The following is a 14,726-nucleotide window of genomic DNA, read 5'->3' as shown; positions in this document are numbered from 1 at the left end:
GGTCTCTGGGAGGAGCCACGGTCAGTGGGAGGAGCCACAGGAGCAGTCAGCAGTGGGGGGCATGTCCAGACAGGTATATGTAGTTCACCACAGTTAAGTTTTAATGTTTCTGGTCAAAGACCCTGAAATCTAAAACAGTAACTCTTTCCTCCCAACTGTTCAGCCTGACCTGCTCAGCATTTCCAGCATTTCCTGCTTGTAATTTAGATATTCAGCATCTGCAGGTGCTTTTGTGATTTCCTGACACTTGAGAACATCACCATCAGCTTTAGCAGCACAAGTTGGATAAATTCAGTTTTGCTTCTTAAAACAGTGTTTGAAGGAAAATCCCAGACTAACTGTAAAGCATTGTGTAAAAGAGGAACAGCCAACGTTTTAACCCTTTTTCTGAAATAGCAAGGGTCCTATCTAAAGATCATGTATGATACTTGTGAGGGTATTTAAAACAGCATATATCTTTTTATAAATTATTTAAAATTGAGTATCTTATATAATTTATTTCTTATGAAATTCCTTTCTAGAAAGTGCAAATCAACCATTGAGACTAGCAAAATCTCTGAAATATATTTTTACCAACTGTTGCCAAACATGTATATTTAGCCCCTTTGCTTATTTACAGAAGCGGTCAAATTGCATTGAGTAACAGTTTAGTTCATTCTAGGAGATGAACTTCTGTGTCTCTTTATCTACGTTTATTTCCTGCTGCCTTTGTGTGATAAAGGCAATGGGAAACTAATCACTAGCAATCATCTGATATCTAATATTTTAAAATATTTTTAAAAATTGCTCAATGAGCTGAAGAACACTCGTAATGGAAGATGACTCTCATTATATTCCTGACACACAAAATCACCATTAGCCATAGAACTATATGACAGCATTTACTCTTGGGTTTAGGATCATTGCTAAAACCCTAACATGGACCTCAGTTGAACTGAAGGATACCTTTACTAGTTGAGATGGTAGCTTCATCACTTCAAGTCTCATTTCAGAGCTATATGTGATAAACCAGAGTGGCAGTACACTCTGACACTGAAGGATGACATCTTACAGCAGGGTATCAAATCAGGCTCCTTCTGCCTGCTCAGATGGACAGAAAGGAGTCCACAACATTACTAGGAAGGAAACCAGTAGCATAATCATTTATTCCTGGGCCAAGTACAGTATATCCCTTGATCAATATCTCCAGAACAGATCATATGGTCTTTTCTCAGTGCTGAGTAGGAGATTGTTACTGTATGTACAAATTGCCTGTTACATTTATCATACTAGAATTATTCACAACAATACTTCAGTGAATGTAAAGCATTTGTAACATATTCCTGTTTCCTTATTACATAGCAGGAAGCCAATCAGTGTTTCGAGTCTATGCCGGTTTACAGAAAGATCACTTTTCCCACTAGTTTTATTTGTAACCTGTACACAACGACTCCCCAGAGATTCTGCTTCCCACTAACCCTATCTGCAATTTGCATCATCTATTTAACCCAGTAATACCAATCTTTGGGATATGAGGGGAACTGACGAACCTGGAGGAAATCCATACAACTGTAAGGAGAAAGTGCAGACTTCTCTGGTGAATCTAGTTCACAGCTCTACTAGTGCCCTCTTGTAATTTGTGACCACTTTATTTTCATAAAGTTTTATAATTAAGTACAAACGTAAAAACATATTTATTTAGTCTTTAAAAACACAAAATGCTGGCAGAGCTCAGCAGGCCAGACAGCATCTATGGGAGGAGGTAGTGACGACGTTTCGGGCCGAGACCCTTCGTCAGGACCATAGCCTGCATTAGCTTTCTTTCACCCTTAGAGCGGCTTCTTCAGTATGTTTTACAGGACTGTCTCGATGATAGAAGAAAGAGGGGTGTAGTGGAGGACTACTTTTCAAACTCGGCACTGTGCCGCAGAGATCAGTGTGAGGTCCACTGTTGTATGTCACTAATTCATTGATTTTTATTTAAAGATACAATGTGGAACAGGTCCTTGTGGCCCGATGACCTGCAGCAACCCATCCACTTAACCTTAGCCTAATCACAGGATAATTTACAATGACCAATTAGCCTACTAACTGGTACGTCTTTAGAATATGGGAGGGAATTGGAGTACTCGAAAGAAACCCACGTGCTCATGGGAAGGATGTACAAACATCTTACAGACGGCATCAGAATTGAACTCTGAACTCCGATGCCCCGAGCTGTAATAGTGTTGCACTAACCGTTAGCCTATTGTGGCGCCCCACAGTCTATGTACTAATGATGTGGAAGGGGCATGGAGGGTTTCCAGGAACACTAAAACTGGTGGCATGATGGACAAAGGAGAAAATTATTTAAGGTTAGATTGGGATCTGGAACAAATGATTTGTTAGCGAATTGATGAAATATAGAAAACCTACAGCACAATACAGGCCCTTCAGCCCACAATGCTGTGCTGAACATGTACTTACTTTAGAAATTACCTCAGGTTATCCATAGCCCTCTATTTTTCTAAGCTCCACAACTATCCAGGAGTATCTTATAAGACCCCATCATATCCGCCTCCACCACCGTCGCCGGCAGCCCATTCTACATACTCACCACTCTCTGAGTAAAAAACTTACCCCTGACATCTCCTCTGTACCTACTTTCAAGCACCTTAAAACTGTGTCCTCTCGTGTTAGCCATTTCAGCCCTAAGAAAAAGCCTCTGACTACCCACACAATCAATACCTCTCATCGTCTTATACACCTCTATCAGGTCACCTCTCAACCACTGTCACTCCAAGGAGAAAAGCACGTTCACACCAATCCAGGAAACATCCTTGTAAATCTCCTCTGCACTCTTTCTATAGTTTCCACATCCTTCTTGTAGTGAGGTGAACAGAAATGAGCACAGTACTCCAAGTGGGGTCTGACCAGGGTTCTATTCAGTATAGCTGTAACATTATCTCTCAGCTCTTGAACTCAATCCCATTGTTGATGAAGGCCAATACACCGTACGCCTTCTTAACAACACAGCCAACCTGCACTGCAGCTTTGAGTGTCCTATGGACTCGGACCCCAAGATCCCTTTGATCCTGCATACTGCCAAGAAAGAGTCTTACCATGAATACTATATTCTGTCATCATATTTGACCTACCAAAATGAACCACCTCACACTTATCTGGGTTGAACTCCATCTGCCATTTCACAGCTCAGTTTTGCACCCTATCGATGTCCCACTGTAACCTCTGACAGCCCTCTGCACTATCCACAACTCCCCAACCTTTGTGTCATCAGCATATTTACTAACCCATCCCTCCACTTCCTCATCCAGGTGATTTATAAAAATTACGAAGGGGTCCCAGAATAGATTCCCAAGGAAGATGAATTTTAATTCAGAAAAACGCAAGGTATTGTATTTTGCTAAGATTAACCCGAACAGGAATTACAGAGTAAATGGTAGAGCCCTGGGGAAATGGGTGGTGAAGAAGGCTTCAGGTATCCTTGCTTTCTTGGGTAGCTGTCATGCAACAGCTATAAAAGGTGTCACATGACACCTATAGGCTATAAAAGGCCACATTTAGAGTACTGTAGTCCATTCTGTGCACTCTGCTATAGGAAGGATGTCATTAAACATTAATGGAATGGGTACATAGCAGATTTCTGTGGACGTTACCAGGATTAGAAAGCTTTGGTTATAAGGAGAGGCTGGATTTGTTAGGACTATTCATCCTAGGAAGCTAAGGGAGGGTGGGTGGGATGCTTGTAGAAATTTGTAAAATCATGAGGGGCATAAATGAAGTGAATCAAGAAAGTCCTTTCCCTGGGGTACAGGAGTCCAGAACTAAAGGGCATAGGTTTAACCTGAGAGGGGAAAGGTTGAATAGAAATAAGAAGGATAACTTTCTCACGCAGATGATGGTGAATATATGAAATGAGCTGCAGGGGAAGTGGGGACAATTCTGACTTTAAAAGGCATTTGGACAGGTACATGGACAGGAAGGGTTATGGGCCAAGTGCAGGCTTAGCTCTGCTAGGCAGCTTAGTCAGTATGGATGAGTTGGCCAGGAGCCTGTTTCCGGGTTGACTCTGTCTATGACAGAGAGAGTCCTGCATTTTATCATTATTGTTGAGATTTGATCCCGGACATTGCACTGTTTTAATATTTGTTTTTAACTACTGCAAAGCACAATTAGGCCATATTGTCATGTGTTAAATATTTGCCCTGATTTATCTCACTTAATTCTGTATGCACAGCACACAATGATTGTTATTTTTAGTAGACTTCAACACATGATACAGAAATCATAGTTATCCCTTCATACAATATTTAACACCTCAGTAAGAGAGGAAATAAACATCTTTAAAGTAACTTCATTTATGCAACAGTTCTGTTTACATGCACTATAAAACTGAGGTGGCCGAGGAATGTACTTGCGGAAGCTAAAGCATGCCCCTACCAGTTTACAATTAGATATTGCTTAAGTTTCTGTTCTGTTAGTGTGATTTCATTGTGAGGTGTGTCTGGCTTTGAGACTCTAACTGGATTATTTGGTCTGCTGAAAGGTTTTTAACTCTTGAGTAGGTCTCAGGCAGAAAACTTCCAAGCTTTTTGCCAAACTGGAGACCTTCAGCCATCTTAGGTGGGCTGGAATGAGTGGAATAGATCATAGCATGATTAGAAGCAGCCATGGATAAGGTGGAACTGGGTAATTGGTTAGGGAAGGTTTGAAAAAGAATTGGACCCAATGGTAGTGGGATTGAAGAGAGTTATTGTAGACTGCCCCTACTGTGTCATTATGTGGTGGGATTCAGGGTGGAATTAACAGGAACATGTAAGAATTAAACATGTTTGTGTGTGTGTGTGTGTGTGGTGGGGGTGGGGGTGCTATGGTGTCAGATTCTTTCACTGACAACTGAAAAACAAAATTACCTCTCTGGATCTGAATTAATGTGTACAAATCATAGAACCATGGAGACAGGCCCATTGGCCCAATTTATCCATGCTGACTGACTTGCTCAGCAAGCTGGTCCTTTTTGCCCATTTTTGGTTGTTAACCTTCCAAACCTTCCGTATCCAGGTACTTATCTAGATGGCTTCTAAAGGCTGCTGAAGAGCCTACCTCAACCACTATTTCAGGCAGTTCCAAATATGCACTGCCCATTGCATGAAGAATCTGCCCCGATGTCTCTTTTAAATTTCTTGTCTCTTATCTTTGACCTATGCCCTCTTGTATTTGCCACCATCACCCTGGGAAAAGGACTATGTGCTCTTACCCTGTTTATTCCTCTTATGGTGTATACAGGTATCAGATCATCCCTCAGTTTCTTACATTTCGGGGAATATAGTTTACATTACCTTTCCTTGTAACTCAGGCCCCTAAGTCCAGCCAACAGCCTGGTAACTCTTTGCTGCACTCTTTCAAGATTATTAACACCTTTTCAATAACAGGGTGACCAAAACTGTACACAATATTCTAAATGTGACCTCACCAACATCTTATATAACTGCAGCACACAGCAACTTCCTAACTTCTACACTTGATACCCTGACTGAGGAGGGCCAGCATGCAAAACATTGTTTTCACTATCCTATTCTCTATTGCTATCTTTAGTAATTGTGCATGCTTCAAGGTTTTTGAGGGATTCTTCATTTTTGTCTATTTCCTGACTATTGTTTCATGCTGCAAGTGTGAGTTGAATGACCTCATTTTTTACCAATCAAGACTGATGATGATGCCTTACAGAGGCAGAGAGAGAAAGGTTATGAGTTTGCAACTACCAGTTTTCTAAAGATTATGGGCATTAGTACCCAATTTTATTGACTACATCCACCGCAACTATCAAGAAAGGATTGGTGCATTTCAGAGTGCAGAATGTAATCTTCCCAAAATAAATGAAAGAAATATTTTCTTGGTTCACAGATACTGTGCAGTGCAACAGTTTTAAGAAAATTAAAGGGCTTCATTATTCCTGTTAAAAATTTCATTATTCCACAGTAATCCCTTGTATCTGGGCACTGCAGCCAGGAATATGTTTGCAGTTTACTCAGCTCTGTGTCAGGGACCTTATCACGTTTATTTGCAAGGCATTGCTGCATCAACATGCCAACATATATTTATTCATAACCAGTCCTGGACCGTCAATTGTCAATTGATGGATCTGATGCAATACAGGCATTAGAAGAGCTTCCTCTGTCTGCTCAACATATGCTTTAATATTGCAGTAATGGAGAAATACAAACAATTTTAATTTGAGCAATGAATGTGCAGAAATACTTGAATATTGACACAGAAGTTTCTTGTATACAAGAGATGGGGAAATTAGCATTATTACAACACCTTCTTAAAAATAACCTTTGATCTAGTTACACAAGAGATACTACAGATGATGGAAATCTTGAGCAATACACACAAAATTCTGAAGGAACTCAGTAGGCCAGTTTGAGACCTGGGTCTTGGTCTGAAATATCTACTCCCCTCCATAGATGCTGCTGAACTGCTGAGTTCTTCCAGTTTTTGTGTGTGTGTTGCTATTAATATATTTACAATAGTTACATCAGTCTCAATTACATACTTAATAGGTTTAAGGCAAAGAAAGTAGTTTGGAATAAGTGCCTGGATTGCCTTAGCTCAGTTGTTAGGCTTGTATTAAAAAAAAGAGAACTGCTCATCCAGACTTTATGCCTGAGCATGTTATCATTGCCTCAGCTTCATTCCACAGGAGAAGGGTGTATCTCCAACTATTGCAAAGTCAATATGATTATGGAGAGCTGAAAATCAGAATTGTTATTCAGAATTATTGGGATATTTACAGTCTCAGTCATCCCATAAAAAGGGTGTGTTCCTCAAGTTTTATATTGTCACAGAGGGCAAGCCCAGCGCACGAATACAGGTGACGTGGATTAAGGGAAAGGGAAGATTGTGAGAATTTAGTAGATACTCAGTGAGAATGTGTAGCAATAGAACATGGAAGGAGGACACAAATGTGGAAATATTAAAGGAAGCAGACAGACTCTTGAATACTGATAGATGCATTTTTCAAGGTCCACTGAACTATAAATAGAATATCACGCAATTCCTGACATTATGAAATACTATGAATGCAAGAAAGATGAATTCTGCAGTTCGATATCTTAATTAGCAAAAAGCAGGATGGGGAAAGAGTGAGAAGATTGGAGTGGGACTGAGAGAGAAAAAAAGTCTGGAGAAAGGAACAGAAGTTGGGGAACTTATCAGGGAAAGCTTTTGTGGTTGGTAGAAAAGGAGAGGGATGGTGGGAGTGGAAGACAGGAGGAAGGGGAGTGGAAGACAGGAGGAAGGGGAGGGGAAGAGGGAGAGGGAGGGGAAAGAGGGAGAGGGAGGGGAAAGAGGGAGAGGGAGGGGAAAGAGGGAGAGGGAGGGGAAAGAGGGAGAGGGAGGGGAAAGAGGGAGAGGGAGGGGAAAGAGGGAGAGGGGGAAGGGGATGGGGAGAGGGGGAAGGGGATGGGGAGAGGGAGGGGGAAGGGATGGGGAAGAGTGGGGGAGGGGGAAGTGAATGAGTGAGTAAGTAGAGGCGGATTTAGGAGGGGAGGTGGTGGACGGTATTATTAGGGAAGTGGGCTGGTATAGATAGAATGGGAGAAGAAGGGGCGAGAGGGAGGAAGAAAGAAGTTAGAGGGAGGGGGTGGGGGAACAGGGAGCGAGGGGGAGGTGAAAGTGTGGCGAAGGGGGAAAGGGAGTGGAGTGGAGTGGGGTGGGGAAGGCGAGGGAGAGGGGGAACTGAAGCATGGGTTGTGGAGGGGAGAGGCGGAGGATGTGAGGGAGTAGAGTAGGGCAGGAGGAGGGAGAAATTGTGGGTATTGGGGTAGCGAGGGGAGGAGGTGGGGAAGGGGACTGGGAGGTAGTGAGGTGGAGGGAGGGGTTGAGCTTGAGGGTGAGGCGTGGGCGAGGGGAGGGATTGTGAGAATGCGTTAGGTGGGGAGAAGTTTTGGGGGTATGAGTTTGAGGTTGGAGTTAGGTGTGAGGGGTGGGAGAAGTGGTGGTGGGGCAAGGGGAGAAATTGTGGGGGTGAGGGGGAAAAGTTGTGGGGGATAGGTGGGAGTGAGCAGAGGTGAGAGGGGTTGAAGGTCGGGGTGAGTATAGGCTGGTGTACTGTACAATGAGGGGGAGAGTGGAAGTGGTTAGCGGGAGATGTTGGGTGGAGGGACTGGGAACTATTCTACAGCACCACGTTTTCCCCGGCGCGGTAACTGTGCTGCGCTTCCGTATTAGTGTCCCCCGGCCGAAATCCGTGGGCTTCACTATCAGCTCCTCGGACCGCTGTCTGTCCTCATGTCGGCTCGCAGGTCTGGGCGACGTGCCGGCAGCCGAGGACGGGTGCGCCTGGTTTACCGCTCGTTGCAGAGCGCCCAGGATTACCTGGAGAGCGGAGACTTCGGCACGGCGTTCGCCCACTACCTGTTGTTGCTGAACCTGGCGCCCGAGTTGAAGGAAATCATCAAGGTGAGTGGGGCTGGTGCTGGAGTGTCTGTCATTAGGGGTGCGGGTTTGGAAGTAGACGCTGAAAAATCAAATGATTGCAGGAAATCGGAAACAAAAGCAGAAACCATTGGAAACAATCGACAGGTCAGGTAGCATCTCAAAAGAGCGAAAAATAGAAAATATGGTGCTGCCTGACCTGTCGATTGTTTCCAGGACACAAGCTATTCTGCAGATGCTGTTAGTCCAGAGTAACAAATACAAAACGCAGGTAGAACTCGGCAGCATCTATGGACATGGATAAGCTGTCGACGTTTCGGCCGAGACCCTTAATCAGACTGAAGTGCTTCCAGGAGTTGCCTTCTTGATCTCCATCAAAGTTGTCCCGATGGAACTGCTAGTTTTTCATAGAAAAACTAATTCCCGAGAAAGATGTTGCTCTGCCTGCCCTGTCCCATGCTTCCTTCCTATTTAGGCTGATTCCACTTAACTCTGAATTCATTTTGGGTTCTGGCCATTGCTGGAGTTTATTGTTTATTCCTAACTGTACCTGAGAAGGTGGTGTAAGAGGCCCTCGTGAGTGAAGATAACCCTATGGCGCTATTAGAATTGGAGTCCAGAGATTTACAATTAGCAATAATAAAAAGGCTGGCAATATAATTCCTAATTGAGTTCTGTGTCTTGGAGCCTTCAAGTATTGATATTCCCGTGACCTGCTTCCTTGTCCTTCATTAAGTACTAACAGAGTAGTTGAGTAAGTATCTTTACTCAATTTTGTAGCAAACGCATTAGAATTCATTTAAATCTTACATCCATCCCACAACGTGAGGGAGTAAAAATCTTTGTACAGACATGTGAATCTAAAAGTCTAATGGCTTGTAGAATGAAGTTGTCCTGTAGCCTATTGGTCCTGGCTTTAATGCTGCAGTAGCATTTGCTAGACAGAAGCAGCTGAAACAGTTTATGTTTGAGGTGACTGGTGGCCCTGATGATCTTCGTTCTGCATTTGCTGCTATAAATGTCATCATTGAAGGGAAGTTCACATCTACAGATGTGCTGGGCTGTCTACTGCTCTCTGTAGTGCCCAGCGATCAAGGTTGGTGCAGTTCTCATACCAGGAAATGTTAGAACTGCAAAGTTCCCCCCTCCCATGCATAAGCAGCAGCAAACAATGACCCCCCCCCCATGAGCAAAAAAGCATCAACGCCCCCCACCGAGCACAAGCGTGCAGTGAAGCATAAAAAAGACACAGACTTGCAGTACCTCAAAGACGACTCATTCACCCAGTAATTTGACATACTACAGGATCTCTTTCTCCCTAATAAGGGAGAAAAAGGTGTCCCTGTTTCACAGTGAGAGGGGAGACATAACAAAACAATTTGCTTATTTATTGTGTTATAAGTCTGTTGTGTTATTTTTTTCAAGCTCTGTGCCCAAAGAACTCAAGTCTCTGGACACGCAGCCAGCAGCCAGCTTGCTGCTTTCGATCGTCCATTTCCCACAACGCACTAGGCAGTGGCACCGACCTCGAGCCTGCCCACCTCCAGAGCCATGAAAATCTGGTACACTGAAGGCACACTAGTCTTCCAGGCCACATGAGTGGCCAGTCGTGAGACCCCGAAAGCAGGTCCCATTCCCGAAAAGAACTGAAGTCAGTGTGTAACTCCAGGTCAGGTTCTTCAAAAGAATCCTGAAAAGAAAAAAAAAAGAGATATTAAAGATAGAAATAGAGCTGTTTCGGAAGATGCAAGCAAAGGAGTCGCTGCTAGAAGTCATTGTCCTGAGCTACATCTTTACTACTTTAGTCCTCTCAAAAGAATGCTAATGTTGCATTTGCCTTCCTTACCACTGATTCAACCTGCAAATTAATCTTTAGGAAGTCCTGTACAAGGACTCCCAAGTTGCTTAGCATCTCTGATTTTTGAATATTTTCCCCATTTAGAAAATAGTCTACGTCTTTATTCGTTCTACCAAAGTGCATCATGCATTTCTCTGTGCTACAGTATATTCCATCTACCCATTCTCTCCATTTGTTTGTCCTTCCTGTAGACTCCCTGCTTCCTCAACATTACCTGACCCCCTACCTATCTTTGTATCTTCCACAAACTTGGGAACAAAGCTATCAATTCCATCATGCAAATCATTGAAATGCAAGGTAAAAACAAGCCGTCCGAACACCACTAATCACCGGTAGCTGATCAGAAAAGATTCCCATCCTCTATCCATGCTAGTATTTTTCCTGTAATACCATGCGCTCTTATCTTGTTAAGCAGCCTCATGTGCGGCACCTTGTTAAGATTTCTTCCTGCGCCACTAGGTGCATCGAGTGGCAACCAAGCTATTTCTTCAGCATTTCAGAAAATGCTGGTGGAACACAGCAGCATTTTGTGTGTACTGTTGTTTGAATTTCCAGCATCTGCAGATTTTCTCGTGTTTGTTCTTCAGCATTTGTCTGTTTTACAAAGGCAAGTTGCTAGCTCGATGCTCAGCCCAGCACGGGTGAGAAGGAGCTGGCCGGATTCAAACCCAGAACCTCTCCTTCTGAAGTCCTGGTGCGAATGCCACTACACCACTGGCATAGATCTTGCTAAAGGCCTTCTGAAAATCCAAGTATACAACATACTCCTTTCTCTATCCCTGTTTGTTATTTCCTCAACAAGTTTGAACATACTGCCAAGATTTTCCCTTAAGGAAACCATGCTGACTTTAGCCTATTTTATCATGGACCTTCAAGTACCCTGAACCACATCCTTAACAATCGATTCCAACATCTTCCCAGCCACTGAGGTCAGGTACCTGGCTTATAATTTCCTTTCTTCTGCATCCCTCTCTTCTTAAAGAGTGGATGTCAAGACTGGAGGACATTTGCAAGTTTTCAGTCCTCTGGCATTTCTGAATGGAGTGATTCATGAAAGATCATTACAAATGCCTCCACAATCTCTACAAGTACCTTTTTCAGAACCCTGGGGTGTAGTCCATCTGGTACAGTGATTTATCTACCTTCAAACATTTTAGTACCCCAAGCACCTTCTCCCTAGTAATACCAACTGCACTCACTTCAGCCCCCTGACAGTCTTGAATTTGCAGCATACTGCTAGTATCTTCCACAGTGAAGACAGATGCAAAATACCTATTCAGTTCCTCCACCATTTCCTTGTCCCCCATTGCTACCTCCAGTATTATTTTCCAGCAGTCCAATATCTACTTTCTCCTCTCTTTTACTCTTTATATAATTAAAAAATCTTTTGGTACCCTTTTTGATATTGTTGGCTAGCTTACCTTCGTATTTCATTTTTTCCCTCCTTATGGCTTTTTCAGTTGCCTTCTGTTATAAAAGCTTCCCAATCCTTAAGCTTCCCACTAATTTTTGCTCTATTATATGCCCTCTCTTTTGTTGGCTTTGACTTCCCTTGTCACCCATGGTTGTCAGTCTGCCTTTAGAATACTGTTTCTTTGGGATTTATCTATCCTGCAACTTCAGCTATTGCGAGTGTCACTTTCCAATCAACTTTAGCCTGCTCCTCTGTAATTCCCTTTACTTCACTGTAATACTGACACATCTGACTTTATCTTCTCCCTCTCTAATTGCAGAGTGAATTCTATCATATTATGATCACTGGCTCCTAAGGGTTCCTTTATCTAAAGCTCCTGAACCAAATCTGGTTCAAACCTCAACGCCCAATCCAGAACAGCCGATCCCCTCATGAGCTCTACCAGAAGCTGCTTTAGAAAGCCGTTTTGTAGGCATTCTACACATTCTGTCTTAGGATCCAATACCAAGTTGATTTTCCCCAATATATTTGCATATTGAAACTATCATAACATTTCCCTTTTGACATGCTTTTTCTACCTACTGTTGTAATTTGTAGCCCACATTCTGACTATTATTTGGAGGCCTGTGTTTAGGGTCTTTTTGCCTTTGCAGTTTCTTAACTCTATCCACAAGGATTCTACATCTGATCCTATGTCACCCCTTTCTATGGATTTGATTTCATTTTATAACCATCAGAGCCACACCACCCCCACTGCTGACTTGTCTGTCCTGTTGATACACTGTTTATCCTTGGCTGTTCAGCTCCCAACTGTAATATTCTTTCAGCCATGATTCAGTGATGCCCATGATGTCATATTTGCCAGTCTAACTTAGCTACAAGGCCATCTATTTTATTCTGTATACTGTATGGATTCAAATATAACACCTTCAGTCCTGTACCTGTTACACTTTTTGATTTTGTCCCCCCCTTACACTGCAACTCGTCAGGGTAACTACCTTATCTTCGATTTTTTTAAATTTCTATGCTACCACTGTCAATTTAATTGCTTTAATTTTGCTTGACAATATTTTATGTACTGTACAGGACATTTGGAGATGCACATGGTTATTGTACCATGGAATCTCTGGTTTCATCAATGAGGTTATTCATACACACTTATCTGTAATAGATGCATTTTGATTTTCCTATATGTTTGCACGTTCAAATTGCCTTTTTTTCTGTTTAGTGTCCACATTAGGATATTATGGACTGTAGTAGTTGGTTTATTTTCTTTTCTATTCTTGATTTGGGATGTTATACATTGATAACTTGTTTAATATTTGGGATGTATTTCTGGAAGCAAGAGTGCTCACAAATCACCACAAGGTGGTAAATTATAGCGTCTTGATACTGATTAAACACTTGTGCTGGGAATGTGGTATAAAATGCCCTCACTGCTGTTCTGCTAGGGATCTGGGTGCTGGCATCTGGTACAGGTATCATCACCGCCCTTATCAACTCCGGAGACCTTCCATCCTCAGCCAAAAAACTCATAATTCCCACCCCGCACTGCTCGGTTTTACCTCCTCCTCAATATCCACAAGCCCAACTGTCCCGGTAGACCCATAGTTTTGGCCTGGTCCTGCCCCACCAAACTTGTATCTGCATACCTGGACTCCATTTTGTCACCCATAGTTCAGTCCCTCCCCACCTATATCCGGGATACACCCCATGCCCTCCACCTGTTCAACAACATCCAGTTCCCCGGTCCCATCTGCTTCATTTTCACAACAGATGTCCAATTCTTATATGCTTCCATTCCCCATCAAGAAGGCCTCAAAGCCCTCTGTTACTTTCTTGACAATAGACCTCACCAGTTCCCCAACACTATCACACTCCTCCGGTTGGTGGAACTGCTACTCACTCTTAGTAACTTCTCTTTTGGCTCTTCCTACTTTATTCAGACCAAGGATGTAGCTATGGGCACTCGCGTGGGCCCCAGCTATGCCTACCTTGTTGGTTATGTGGAACAGTCTATGCTCCAAACCTATGCTGGTACTGCTCCTCAACTTTTCCTTTGCTACATTGACGACAGCATTGGTGATGCTTCCTGCACCCATGCTGAGCTCGTCAATTTCATCGACTTTGCCTCTAAGTTCCACCCAGCCCTCAAATTCACTTGGTCCATCTCGGACACTTCTCTCCCCTTTCTCAATCTTTTGGTCTCCATCTCTGGAGACAGACTGTCCACTGACATCTTCTATAAACCCACTGACTCTCATAACTACCTCGACTATACCTCTTCCCACCCACCACATGTGAAAATGCTGTTCCCTATTCTCAGTTCCTCCATCTCTGCCGCATCTGCTCCCAGGATGAGGCTTTCCATGCCAGAACATCTCAAATGTCCTCTTTCTTTAAGGATTATAGTTTCCCTTCTGCCATCATCAATGATGCCTTCACCTGCATCTCCTCCATTTCCCACACTTTGGCGCTCACCCCATCCTCCTGTCACAACAACAGGGACAGAGTTTCCCTTGTCCTCACCTACCACCTCACCAGCCTCCGGATCCAGCACATTATCTCTGCAACTTCTGTCACCTTCAACAGGACCCCACCACTAAGCACATCTTTCCCTCTCTATCCCTCTTCGCTTTCCACAGGGATCGTTCCCTCCGCGGCTGCCTGGTCCACACATCCCTCCCCACAGATCTCCCACCTGGGCACTTATCCCTCCAAGTGTAAATGCTACACCTGTCCCTACACCTCTTCTCTTACCACCATTCAGGGCCCCAAACAGTTCTTCCAGGTGAGGCAACACTTCACTTGTGAGTCTGTTGGGGGGTGGGGGTCATCTATTGCATCTGGTTCAGCCTCCTCTACATTGGTGAGACCTGACGCAGATTGGGGGACTGCTCATTGAGCATCTCTGCTCCATCTGCCACAACAGACAGGATCTCTCAGTTGCCACCCACTTCAACTCCTCCTCGCATTCCCTTTTGAATATGTCCATACATTGCCTCCTCTACTGCCATGATGAGGCCAAACTTGGGT

The 14,726-nt window shown here is 43.5% G+C and overlaps 1 protein-coding gene across 1 annotated transcript in view; it reads left to right on the top strand.

Moving 5' to 3' along the window:
• The first annotated feature begins 8,127 nt into the window (after nucleotides 1–8,127).
• prmt9 (protein arginine methyltransferase 9) overlaps nucleotides 8,128–14,726 on the top strand; it is a 60,895-nt gene continuing 54,296 nt past the window's right edge. The window contains exon 1 of the mRNA XM_059965013.1: nucleotides 8,128–8,442. Within this exon, the coding sequence (XP_059820996.1) occupies nucleotides 8,272–8,442 (171 nt within the window). The 5' untranslated portion in view covers nucleotides 8,128–8,271. The remainder of the gene's footprint in view (nucleotides 8,443–14,726) is intronic.

This window comes from Hypanus sabinus, chromosome 3 (assembly GCF_030144855.1).
Source record: "Hypanus sabinus isolate sHypSab1 chromosome 3, sHypSab1.hap1, whole genome shotgun sequence".
Taxonomy (NCBI): domain Eukaryota; kingdom Metazoa; phylum Chordata; class Chondrichthyes; order Myliobatiformes; family Dasyatidae; genus Hypanus; species Hypanus sabinus.
This window is presented reverse-complemented; position numbering and strand designations above follow the sequence as displayed.